This window comes from Penaeus vannamei, chromosome 2 (assembly GCF_042767895.1).
Source record: "Penaeus vannamei isolate JL-2024 chromosome 2, ASM4276789v1, whole genome shotgun sequence".
Taxonomy (NCBI): domain Eukaryota; kingdom Metazoa; phylum Arthropoda; class Malacostraca; order Decapoda; family Penaeidae; genus Penaeus; species Penaeus vannamei.
The window spans coordinates 41973256-41985417 of record NC_091550.1 but is presented as its reverse complement, the minus strand read 5'-3'; the positions used below and the strand labels follow the sequence as shown (position 1 = coordinate 41985417).

Here is a 12162-nt window from a genome sequence, read left to right as displayed (position 1 = left end):
GTCCAGGTAGGATTAGTTATAAGGGAATTGAATTCTTTGACTTAGGATGGTTTGGTTTAGGAATGCAATAAAACCAGATATTATAGTAAAGATGAATGAAGAGTAAGGGGTAATATTCAACTGGTGAGGGCCACATAAGGCAAAATATAATGCCTAATACTTCAATGATACAAAAAAACTTTTGATTAAATGAAAAGAAAATATTTATTGTTGCCATCATAAATTCAACTGTCGTATTAGTGACTGTCATATTGATCATCTTTTGTGTATATAATTTAATTTCCTTTTCCCTCAGCATGCCATGTTGCTCCCCGTGTTGGTGTGTCACCTGCGCTTCCACTGTTCATTAGAGGTCCTCGAGGAGAGAATTCAGTACAAATTCCGCACAAGATTCCTCCTGCAATTGGCTCTTACTCATCCCTCCTACAGGTGTGGCATTTCAATTGACTGATACAAAGTACAGATATCAAAGAGCTACTGTATGAGCATCATCATCAGAGTTTTTGTGATATTTGACATTTGTGTGATACAGAAATGTTTTGATTGGTAGATATTATTTGCAAGCCTTGTTTGTTGTGAAGGATTACTATGTTTGTTTCTGTTTTATCAATTTTAAAATAAGAGTGTGCTGATGAGCGTAGTGGACCTGCTACTCTAAATATATGCATTTAATTGTCTTCAGAGAAAACTTTGGCACAAATCCTGATCATGCCCGAAACTCACTCACAAATTGTGGAATACGGCAGCCTGAATACGGGGACAGAAGAATCCATTATATGAATACACGCAAAAGAGGTAAGTAATGGAAGTCAATGTTTGATTGCTTGAGAAATGCTATAGGATGGAAATATTTAATTGAACTAAAAAATAAAACAGATAATTCAAATACTGGAAAGAAATTTTGCCATATATCAAGTACACTGATTGATATATGATGTCTTTACACCATGAGAACATATAAGGTTAAGGCTAGACAGTAATGTCTTACAACAATTCCATAGAATGAATCAACTGTACAAATCATATTCTTTTCATTTTCTCAAAAGGCATAAACACGCTGATAAACATCATGTCTCGTTTCGGACGCAACCTTGAGACGGAAAGTAAAATCACACACAACGAACGGCTGGAGTTCCTTGGTGATGCTGTGGTAGAGTTCTTAACCTCCATTCACTTGTTCCACCTCTTTCCCAGTCTAGAGGAAGGTGGCTTGGCAACATACAGGTAGGATTCGTTTTCCTTCTTAGGTAGTTTGGAGCATATGTATCATTGTGTATAAAATTATTTATGAATGCACTTGGTGTAATTGCAAGATACAGGTAATTGTAGCTGTGATTGATAGATTTACAAATTATATAAATGGACTTTTCTTTAACAGGGCAGCTATTGTCCAGAACCAACATCTAGCAGTGTTAGCAGAGAAGCTTGGGCTGGACCAGTTTATGCTATACGCTCATGGGTCAGATCTGTGTCATGATTTCGAGCTGCGTCATGCAATGGCCAACTGCTTTGAGGCTCTCATGGGAGCCATTTTTCTTGATACTGGAATAGAGGTAGAGAGGAGAAATTTGTTTTTAACCTGCACATAGTTTTAATTATAAAAGAGAATACCTACTTTGCATATGTTTCAAGGATTTATGTTAGAATAGAATGTAACAAAAAAAAAAAAAGTACAAGGGTGTAAACAGAAAGAATATGAGTGATAAAATATAGAAGTTTACAATGAATCTATTTACAAGAGTTATGACAACCTGTTAATCTTGAGGTAGTGCATCAAAGTGAATTCTTCCCAGCCTGCAGGATTTTTAAATGCCTACCAGAGATGAAGGATCTTTGGTTGAGGGTTGGTAGAGACATGAGCAGAAATAAAAGGAGGTTTAGAAAGTCAGGCTTTACTTGCATTGGCCACAAATTGAAGAGTCATTCCTGCTATGCACTAGCAATGTTGTTAGTTAAGCCTTAAAGGTTGTTGCATCTTACAAATTGATACTAAAGTGATGCACTAAACAATTAGTTCCATTTAATCTAATTCAGTTTGCAGAAAAATATGGAATCTACATATTAATATCTATATAATGGAATTTGAGAACATCACACACATTTCCCAGGATCCTACTTAGAACAGTGGATCTTAACCTTTTTGCCACCTCAAATAATTACTCCTTGTCTTCACAGCCCTCCCCAGTTATATCTTCAACCAAATGATTGAAAATCCTACCTGAATGTTAAGGAAAACTGAAAAATTTCTTTCATTTTTTATTCACTTAGTGGAGATTTTGCATAAGCAATACTGTACAGCACTTGTTAAGAGAATTTCTAACTTTTTTCCCACAAAGCAGGCACCCCCAACCTTTTCTTTTCCTTTTTGTCTCTCTTCTCTTTTTTTCATAACCATTTCTGAGGACTCTTCTAAAGATAACAATGTTGTTCTCCCTCACCAGGAAGCAGACAGTGTTCTAAGTTCAACCCTGTTTAAAGGTGAGGATTTGTTGCACAGCATCTGGGTCAACTACCCCCCTCACCCAATACAAATGCAAGAGCCACAGGGGGACAGGAAGTGGATCAAATCGTTCCCAATCCTTACTGTAAGTTGAGTGCAATTTTATTATTATTTTTGTTAGTATCTGGTTTTAGTTTTGTTCATGATGGGACTGGAGTAAAATGGAAAAAAATCATAGGTACAAAAAAAATTTGTACCATTCATAGGTATAAAAGAAATGATAAGGATAGACAGAGAAACTGCAGTCTTGTACTCTTTTTCTTTTAACCCAGAATTTATCCAAGTTTGAGGAGTCCATCGGCGTGCACTTTAACCACATTCGCCTATTGGCTCGAGCCTTCACTGACCGCAGCATTGGCTTCAACAACCTTACTCTGGGATCAAATCAGCGACTGGAGTTCTTAGGAGACACAGTCCTTCAGTTGGTGGCATCTGAGTACTTATATAAATATTTTCCTGAGCATCATGAAGGTCACCTCTCAGTAAGTGGATAAAGCAACTGTTAGTGTCATTTTAAATGTGTAATCACTGGAATGTGTAATATTCTGTTTCTTTTGCAATATTTGACACCTATCACCTAGAAGGCTGTTATTAAATAAAGTAAGTAGATTAACATTCACTCAATGAAGTGAATACCGAGGGGTTGCTAAAATAATCAATGATTGTCTGTTGACCTTTGATTTGAATCTATATTTCCACCTCTCTCACAGTTGCTCCGTTCATCGCTGGTTAACAACCGGACCCAAGCTGTGGTATGTGATGACTTGGGTATGACAGCATATGCAATGTATTCACACTTGAAGACAGAATTGAAAACAAAAGATCGTGCTGATTTGCTGGAAGCATTTCTTGGGGCCCTCTACATTGATAGGGTAAGTGCTGTGAAAGCTCCACATAATCTGATACCTATCAAAGTTAGGTTATGTGCTTGATGAATAGGTTATGTGCTTGATGAATAGGTTATGTGCTTGATGAATAGGTTATGTGCTTGATGAATAGGTTATGTGCTTGATGAATAGGTTGTGTGCTTGATGAATAGGTTATGTGCTTGATGAATAGCATATGTGCTTGATGAATAGATTGCCATGTTAAAATGAATGTTGCACTACTATGTATTCTAGATTTTTGTCAGGTAAGTATTTAATAATAACTATGGACCAATTTGGTATGGAGGCATGAGGTGAAAACATTGGCATTCACACTTGCTTTTTCAATTTTTGCAGTACAAAACAAGTATTTTTCTGTTTTTTTTTTCTCAGCTCACTGCTATATCCACTGTGATTCTGTTTCATTAATGTTGCATACTCACAGATGGCATAACACGAGCTTAGTCATTAAGGAGTCCATTACCTGTACTACCTGTATACCCATTGCAGTTACTTGCACTAACCACAGTATGATGAAGGAAAAATTTCTTAGCTTTGAAGTTTACATATCCTATGAACAGAAGGAAAATGAGAGTAATGGATTAAAGAGAGGAGAATTAATGAGTATGAAAGCTGTGGTAACTAACAGCAAAGTGCACATTTTCTGCTATATATGAATGTTTATGTAGTTCTTTTGACTTTGATAACAGGGCCATAGATGACTTAATTATATGTAAGGTTATTATGCTGTATCTTTTGATTGACCAACTAAAAATCCTAACCATCTAGAATTCACTCTTGTGTTTTAATACAAAAAACTAAATCTTAAAGATAAAAGCTGAAAAGTTTAAGATACAGTAATGCTCAGAAGAAAGCTCAAGTGGGATGTATCAGTCCGTGCAGCAGTAAAAATGTTAGATGAGCAAGACCATCAAGCAGGTTCCATGTGGTTAATTTGGAAAAAAATCTCTATACCTCTATCTATATATCTATATATCTAACCATTTGCATCTAGGTGTCACAGACATCTTCATGAATAAATTTCTACAAGGGGCACGGGACATGAATGTCTCGTCATTAAAAAAATTGACTGAAGGGTGGGTGACAGAAGTCTCATCATGGGAAATTGTTGTCAAGTGTTTGGTAATGGGGACATCTTGTCATGAATACACAAAGCACTTGGAGTGAGATTGACTTGGGTTTGTTCGTGAGCTCCTGCAAGATTTCACTGGGCCATGGGGATGAAGTTTAGTAGCTTAAGAGAGGGCCACCTTCAGGGAAGCCCCTATGTTCACATGAGGAACCTATTCCAGCATGCTATAACCAGGGAGTTTCTGAAAATTCAATTCGAAAATATAAAAAAAATAACACAAGTAACACACAGTTTCCCATTGTTACTGTTATTACACAGAGTAGAAACTACCTTGAGAGATGACATGATGAAGTCTGCTCAAAGAAAACAGTCTATTTTCATCTGAGTATAACAAAACAGAGGACATATATAGACCTCAGAAAATGGAAAAAAGCAAAAATATGTTTGCAGAAAAATTTATGGTTGCATTACAAAGAGGGAGCCAAAGAGTTTTTATACTGTGCATGAGTGTTTATGTGGGCCAGGTCTACCAAAGTGTAAGGTTAGACCTTGAGGCCTTCAAGCCACACTCCTTGGAGAGTCGCCACTCAAGGAAGATTAATGCCCAGACATTGGTCCAAGCATGCACCATGAGGGACTAGGGAAAATCCAAGAGTTGACTTATTTGGACTGATCAATTTATGTAAAGAGACATGAATCAAGCTTTGAAGGTGGGTCAGAGAATTTCTGGAAATGTGTAATCGTATTGAAACAAGACAGACCCCCCCCCCAAAAAAAAAAAAAAAAAAAAAAAAAAAAAAAAAAAAAAGAAAGAAAAAAAAAAAACATATTTCCCCACCATCCCTCCCACTCCTGGATACACACATGAATCTCTTTTATCACAATACCCTTCCCCAGACCCCACCGTCCCTATCAAACCCCCAGACACTACTCCTTCACCTACTCCTGATCCTTTTGTCTCAACCCTCAGATACCTAATCCCCTATTACTAAGACAACCATAGCTACCATTATCACCTATTATCCCTATTCCTTCCCCAGTCACAGATACAATGCAATTCATTTAATTGCTCAACCTTCTAAACCTTTCCCACTTATTAATCACTACTCTGCTTCATTTACTTTCCTCCTTTCCCTTTTCATTACCATACTCTCCTACAACACCCTCTAATCTTTGACATCTAACACCCTTCCCTCTCCCTGGATTCTCCTCTTACTCTTCAACAGCTATCTCTTCTTCCTTGAACATTTTTCCTTTACTTTCCCCAGTGACAGATACTCTGTAATTCACTCAATTGCCCTACCCTGCCCTTTATACAAATTTCTGCTCTAATTCACTTGCTCCCCTATTCCCCCTTTTCACTACCTTACTCTCCTATAACGCTCTTAAACCTTTTAACACCATGCGTTTGTATGATTATTTTTATTTTTTATTTTTTACTGTTCAAGACAATTAATTCTTTACTTTTCACTGATTTTAGGGTCTAGACTACTGCCGCGCCTTCTGCCAGGTGTGTTTCTTCCCACGGCTGCACCAATTCATCATGAACCAGGATTGGAACGATCCCAAGAGCAAATTGCAGCAGTGTTGCTTGACCCTAAGGACTATGGATGGAGGGGAACCTGACATTCCCATTTACAAGTAAGTGGAAGTTAATACAATGCGTAAAGTAGTTGTACTGTCAGTGCAATCTCTAACAGCACGTTGTATTCATTGCGGTAGTATTACAAACTAGGATGTATTGATAACTCAAACCAGGAAGCACATATAGTATTGCCCTGACAAGCATATTCTTTATCCACAGAGTTATCGAGTGCAAAGGACCCACCAACACACGTGTGTACACTGTGGCTGTCTATTTCCGAGGACGACGTTTGGCCAAGGCGTCGGGCCATTCGATTCAGCAAGCAGAGATGAATGCAGCTCGAGAGGCTCTACTTAACTCCAAAGGTAGAAATCGAGTGCTGTTTGCGGTATTTGTGCTTGTTGGGGGGGAGGGGGGTAGTTTTCTTTTTTTCTGGTTTACTGGTCTAAAGATACCCAAGTTGGAATTCTGGATGAGATGTTTTAGGTTTTACCTTTTTGATTGCGGAAGGTTTAATTAGTGATTAAAGTACTTATGCTGCATCTGGAACTTCTTGTCCTACAAGTTGGACGAGATGTTTTAACCGTTCGGAACCCCAGGGTACTCAGCGTTATCTATTTTGTCCATCTCGCCCTGCTTCACAGCTTGGCAAGTAGGACAAGATGTCACAATAGCAATTGTATGTAAACAGTACTAGTTGAAGGCAACCATAACATATTGGTTGGTAATTATATGACCCTTTGTTTTTGTTATCAAAGTATTTTTGTTTGTCAGTTCCAAGTGTTACTTATACATTACCTATGTAGCGCTTAAAATAGATGCCGATATGATAAAATAGTGAATGTTTATTTCGAGCTTGTTTTGCCTTGCGGGCAATGATGGCTTCGAAGGTTCTGAACGCGGCCTCATTGTCCCGCTGGTCCTGACAAGTTGTCTGGACGAGTAAGGCAAGGTGTTACGAACGCAGCATTTACTACTGCCAAATATGTTTGTGATCTTTAATCATTGTTTAATATTTTTTTTGTTGCAGATGCTTAGGCTTCAAATTTATGCTTTTCTTTAAGGGTGTAGATTTAATTACATTTAGTTTGATTTGTCTATAAAAGTTATAGAGTAAAGGCGAATATATTACCCATCGAAATATGTGCTTGATCGTGGAATATGATTATCGGAGGGCAGGTCTGGTTTGATAATGTTGCAGTTGCATTTTCTGTGAAGCTATACCCCACTTATAGAAATATGACAAGGATACACTACACCGCTGGAAATCTATATGGTGTCAAAATTATCTTGTATCAGAAACGTTTTTGTGTGAATAACCGGTTTATTAGTTGGTACACATTAAAATCCAATGGTTTAATTATATTTTTTCTTCAGTATTGTTTTGATAAGAGTTGAAAATTGTTCAGGATTTTCATCCTCTCTTTGCCCGTTTTCAGAGCTGTTCCCGCAGCTGGACCACCAACGAAGAGTCATCGAGAAGAGCGTCAAGATCCAGGGCGTTTCGAAGCTTAGCTCGCCGCACAGGGAAAGAGACCGGGGCAGAGACAAAGACCGTGAAAGGGAGAGGTCTGGACGGGGATACAGGAGAGAGGAGGAAAGACGAGGAGATAAGGAGCGCGGTAGAGAAAGGGAGAAACAATGGGAGGAGAGACATAAAGAAGGAGAAAGAAGCAGAGGTGGAGACAATAGAGGCCGAGTGTTTGGGGAGAGGGATCAGCTGGGCGGAGATAGGGATAGAGACAGCGAGAGAAATAAGGCGAATGAGAGGGACAAATTTAGCAGAGAAAGGGACAGGCCAGGTGGGGAGAGAGACCGACTGACTGGCGAGAGAGACAGGACATTAGGGGAGAGAGACAGGCCATACAGTGACCGAAGCAGAAGTACCGGAGATCGGAAATATAAGTTAATGTTAGAGGAGGACAGGAGGTACAGATCAGAGGCAGAGAAAATACACGACGAAAGGGAACCAGCTGAAGAATCGAAGTTGCGTGCATGTACGAAGAGCATGTCGAGAGAAAATGCTGACTCGGACCGTAACCGAGAGAAGTATAAGGGCTACATGAGAATGCCATCGACCGAGCACCACCTAAAGCCAACCAGGAATTCGAGGAGCGATTCGAGTGGGAAACCCTCGCGGTCAGCTTGGTAATCCAGTGATTTCATTTCCAGATATTACATTGTGATCCTCTAAACATTCCTCATCGAACAATTTCAGCGATCATGCTTGTTAGGAGTCTACTTACAATGTCAATTTTAATTGTTGAGAAAAAATGGATTTGCTAGTCATGAATTAAGACCTCAGGACCGGTAACTTATTATTTTAAAAGCTGAAATGCCTTTTGCTTAAGACAAAGAAATCCCATTATATTCTTGGGTATTGCCAAAGCCTGTAACCAGTGAATTTTGTGATACAGTCTATCCAAGCGATAAGTGATAGAGTTCTTAAGACAAGTTGAACATTTAATGTCATATAAGACGGTGTTGGGAGTGTATTCTATTCTTATTTGTTACATAAAACTTATGTGAGTATGGCATAATAACTTGAATAGCATTTTTGTTTGTGTTTAAAAGTTTATGCTGAAACCGGTTTTTTACTCTTTAATTTTAGATGCATCGTATTTTGAATGTCTTTTAAAGTGTATGTGAATGTGATTTTATAATGAATGTATTATAAATAAACATACATATTTTTAACCCTTTCAGAAATTAGCTTGGTTGTTTGAAATGTGGTTTTCTTGGAAAATTTACAAATTCTTGATTTTTTAAAAGTATATAGCTTCATATATTGTAGATCTTATGACATGTTTTTTTCTTGTTTGCTTTACAGTTTGGTACCATAAATTTCTATAGACGTACACATTTTCAAAGAATAAATGCCACAGACGAGGTAACTTTCTTGGTTTACTGGGTAGTTTGTCCGCACATGACTTCATCTCTCTTCGTGCCCATCTGTAAATCGGTTCTACATTAAATGGTTACTGAAAATCCTCCCCCTTTGACTTCAGTCAGATAAACATATCAGCAAATGCCGTTGAGCATATGCTAAACCAGTTTTACATCCAATTGCTAGTAAACTTCAGAGATGTCCATGTCTGAGAGCCCCCCAATCCCTTGCTCATTGTCGTTGTGGGGAGGCTTAGGAAAGGGAGACTGAGGCAAAATGTTGGGGATCACCCTTACCTTGGATCTTGGCCCTCGCCCCAAGTAATTTTGTACGGCCTTTTCTTCTCACCCCTCCAATCCCTTGCCCATTGTTGCCTTGAGTAGGCTAAGGAGATGGCGACTGACACCCAATGGGGGGATCTCCCCTGCCTTGGGCCTCAGCCCCCGACTCAACTAATTTTGCATGGTCTTTTCTCTCTCCAGCTCTTTCGTTTCCGTTCCTTCTCCAACCACTTCTACTCTCTACTTCCTAAGGTGTAAGAGTCATGCTGAAAGGATGAAAGGCCGACTTTGCCAATCCTGAACTGCCCAAGGGAACCATAGGCACGGTATTCCCCTATTTTACTTGTTTAGCCCTTACCCCCTCAAGGGCATCCTGAGGGGTAGACTGTTTATTTCCCCAACATAGCCATGGCTTCCCATGGCCAGTAATGAAGATGTAATACCCATATTAGAGGCAATGAGGCTTGCCCCTTCATTGAATAGCCCCACCTTTCCTTTCGTATCTACATTGGTGGATAATCCCTCCCTGTCAGTGTCAAAACTGTCTTGGTGCTTTGGACATCCTGCCAAACACTGCCATTCCACAGACCAATGCACCCTATGTGCCTAACTCTCAGATACAAACTTGGTCTCACTCTACGTATAACCAGGCAGGAAGCAAATCAACGAGTTTTCTCTCATACTCTCTCTAGTAATGTTGCTCTGCCCCTCACCCTCCAATGCAGGATGTTCCTACACCTACTTACTTCCCCACTTCCACCTCCTACCTTCCCTAGTTAAATTCTTTTGCCACTCTAAATCCAGACACTCCAATCTCAAATACAGCCCCAACACTGTCCCATTCCACCCCTTCTCCTACCACACACTCGCCTCCACCTACCTTTGCCTTTATTCCTCAGACACCAGTCTCTTCTTCCCCTCCTCATACACATACATTCCCCTTCCACTCCTTCCTGGATACACACAAGAATCCCTTACATAGACCCACCATAGCCCATTCACACATTGACTCCTTTTCCCATCTTTAACCTTTCAAGATTACTCTAGTGTGTTGGCGCATAGCAACTACCACCCTTCATCCCTCCTTTAATATACCTTCCTATAACGCTATATGACCTTGGAGGTCTAGCATTTATTTTGCTTTTTAACCATTAACCATTCTCACCCTTTCCTTTTCCCTCTCTTCTTCAGTCCACACCCTAAAGTGTGAGAGCCGTGCTTAAAGGAATGAAAGGCTGGCTTGTGTCAATCCTAAATGTCTTCGTATTCCGTTTGCTCTTCCTTTCTTTACCTTTGATGTCAAAGGTATGGTAGTGAAAAACATATTTCGTTCTTATTGTTAACTCATTTTCAACCTTTTCGCCACAATACTTTATCATAGTGCTGTATGACCTTACTTATCTGAGGACTTTGCCCCTAATGCTCACTCTGTCTCTATATTTTGGATACTCTGCTAATGGGGAGAACATTCTCTATAAATACAATATATTGGAGCAAATGAAAATACTGAATGTTCATTATACAATAAAAAAAATATATTAAGGACAAACTTTCAAATGGGAGCTATATTTAGCCTTATTAATCCCACCCAAATTTTCCCATTTAACATTCAAAAATATAAACTGGGTACTTGAATGGTATGTCTGAAAATTTTAATCTTATACAGAACTTTTTTTTTCTAGCATTCTCACAAAATGTGATATTCAGCCTTCCAATTTCTTTTCTGTTCGGGTGCCACAACTTGTCCTTTTAACCCGTATTCATGAGGTTTTAATCACTCCATTAATATACAATTACCTGCGATTATTTTGTATGGTATCATATCCAACAGTATCTTTCCAATGCCCAATCATGTATTATTACATTGTTACTTTGCCAGGGCCACACTGTCAACCTCCAAGTCTCAATTTTAGTTAAAAGCTATAGTAATAATTTTGGCAACCCTTTGGCATTTGAATTCCCAGTCAGCTGTTTGTCCTCTTATCCTCTTGTGTATATTAGTGTTGTATGGACTCTCTCTCTAGTATCTATTAATTGTAGATGATCAGAAATTCATTACTTCGTGATACTGAAGTGTCCGCTTCCCTCCTTAAACCATCTCAATATTTAGTCACTTACTTAGCATTTTCCTTGTTTATTTTTATTCTTGTTACTGCAGTTCCCTGTATCCTTTCTTAAATACTCCTATGCATTTAACAAACCAATATGCAAAATTAACCATGCAATCACTTTCAAGAAAGTCTTTAGTTTTCTACATGTATGTACATCAGCAAAATTAGATGCATCACAGCACTTAAAAACAATTTCAAATAAATTATGTAATGGACTTAAATAACTTCTTATATACACATATATAATACATATTAGGTAGTATAAAAAATCTTGAAAGAGGATGAATATATTCACAATTCTTTCATGTAAGAGATATTACAGGGGTGTGTATATATTCAAATAAATATGTGAAGGAAATTTATCCTTCTGCCATCCAAACTAAAGCCATGTCCAGAAGGGTGGGCATCATCAGTGGGCAAGCCTATTGGGTGACGTCAAAGGCGGCTAAACTAATTACTGAACAATCAATTCCTCTTGCAAACTGGTTGTTTAGCCAGTAGTTTGCCACCACCTGATGTCACTACTCATGGCATCCCTGATAGTCATGCCCACACGTCTGGACATGGCTTAGGGTATTAGCCATACAATCAAGTTTATTTAAATAAAAAGAAAGCAATATCTGAAATATACTTGTGTATGGTTTCTAAAAACAAAAAAGCACTGAAGATCATCTGTATTGCTATCAATGGGCTTACTATTAGCAGTTACTTTAAATGTTCCTTAGAAAACTTGGCTACTTTATTTGTGTGTGAACATTGTAACAAACCTAGAATCACAATGACAAACATTTGACTGCATATCATTCTTTAAATGTAAATATATGCTGTAATTCTCAAAA

At 38.5% G+C, this 12162-nt stretch overlaps 1 protein-coding gene across 3 annotated transcripts in view; it reads left to right on the top strand.

The window, feature by feature from the left end:
* drosha (ribonuclease 3 drosha) overlaps positions 1–8726 on the top strand; it is a 20953-nt gene extending 12227 nt beyond the window's left edge. For all 3 annotated transcript variants that reach the window (XM_027378317.2, XM_027378315.2, XM_027378316.2), the window contains exons 13-23: positions 1–6; positions 296–429; positions 683–795; positions 1047–1224; positions 1379–1553; positions 2442–2585; positions 2773–2982; positions 3211–3372; positions 5940–6100; positions 6264–6409; positions 7484–8726. The exon at positions 1–6 is cut by the window's left edge and continues 202 nt beyond it. In XM_027378317.2, the coding sequence (XP_027234118.2) occupies positions 1–6; positions 296–429; positions 683–795; positions 1047–1224; positions 1379–1553; positions 2442–2585; positions 2773–2982; positions 3211–3372; positions 5940–6100; positions 6264–6409; positions 7484–8196 (2142 nt within the window). In that variant the 3' untranslated portion in view covers positions 8197–8726. The remainder of the gene's footprint in view (positions 7–295; positions 430–682; positions 796–1046; positions 1225–1378; positions 1554–2441; positions 2586–2772; positions 2983–3210; positions 3373–5939; positions 6101–6263; positions 6410–7483) is intronic.
* The last annotated feature ends 3436 nt before the right edge of the window (positions 8727–12162 follow it).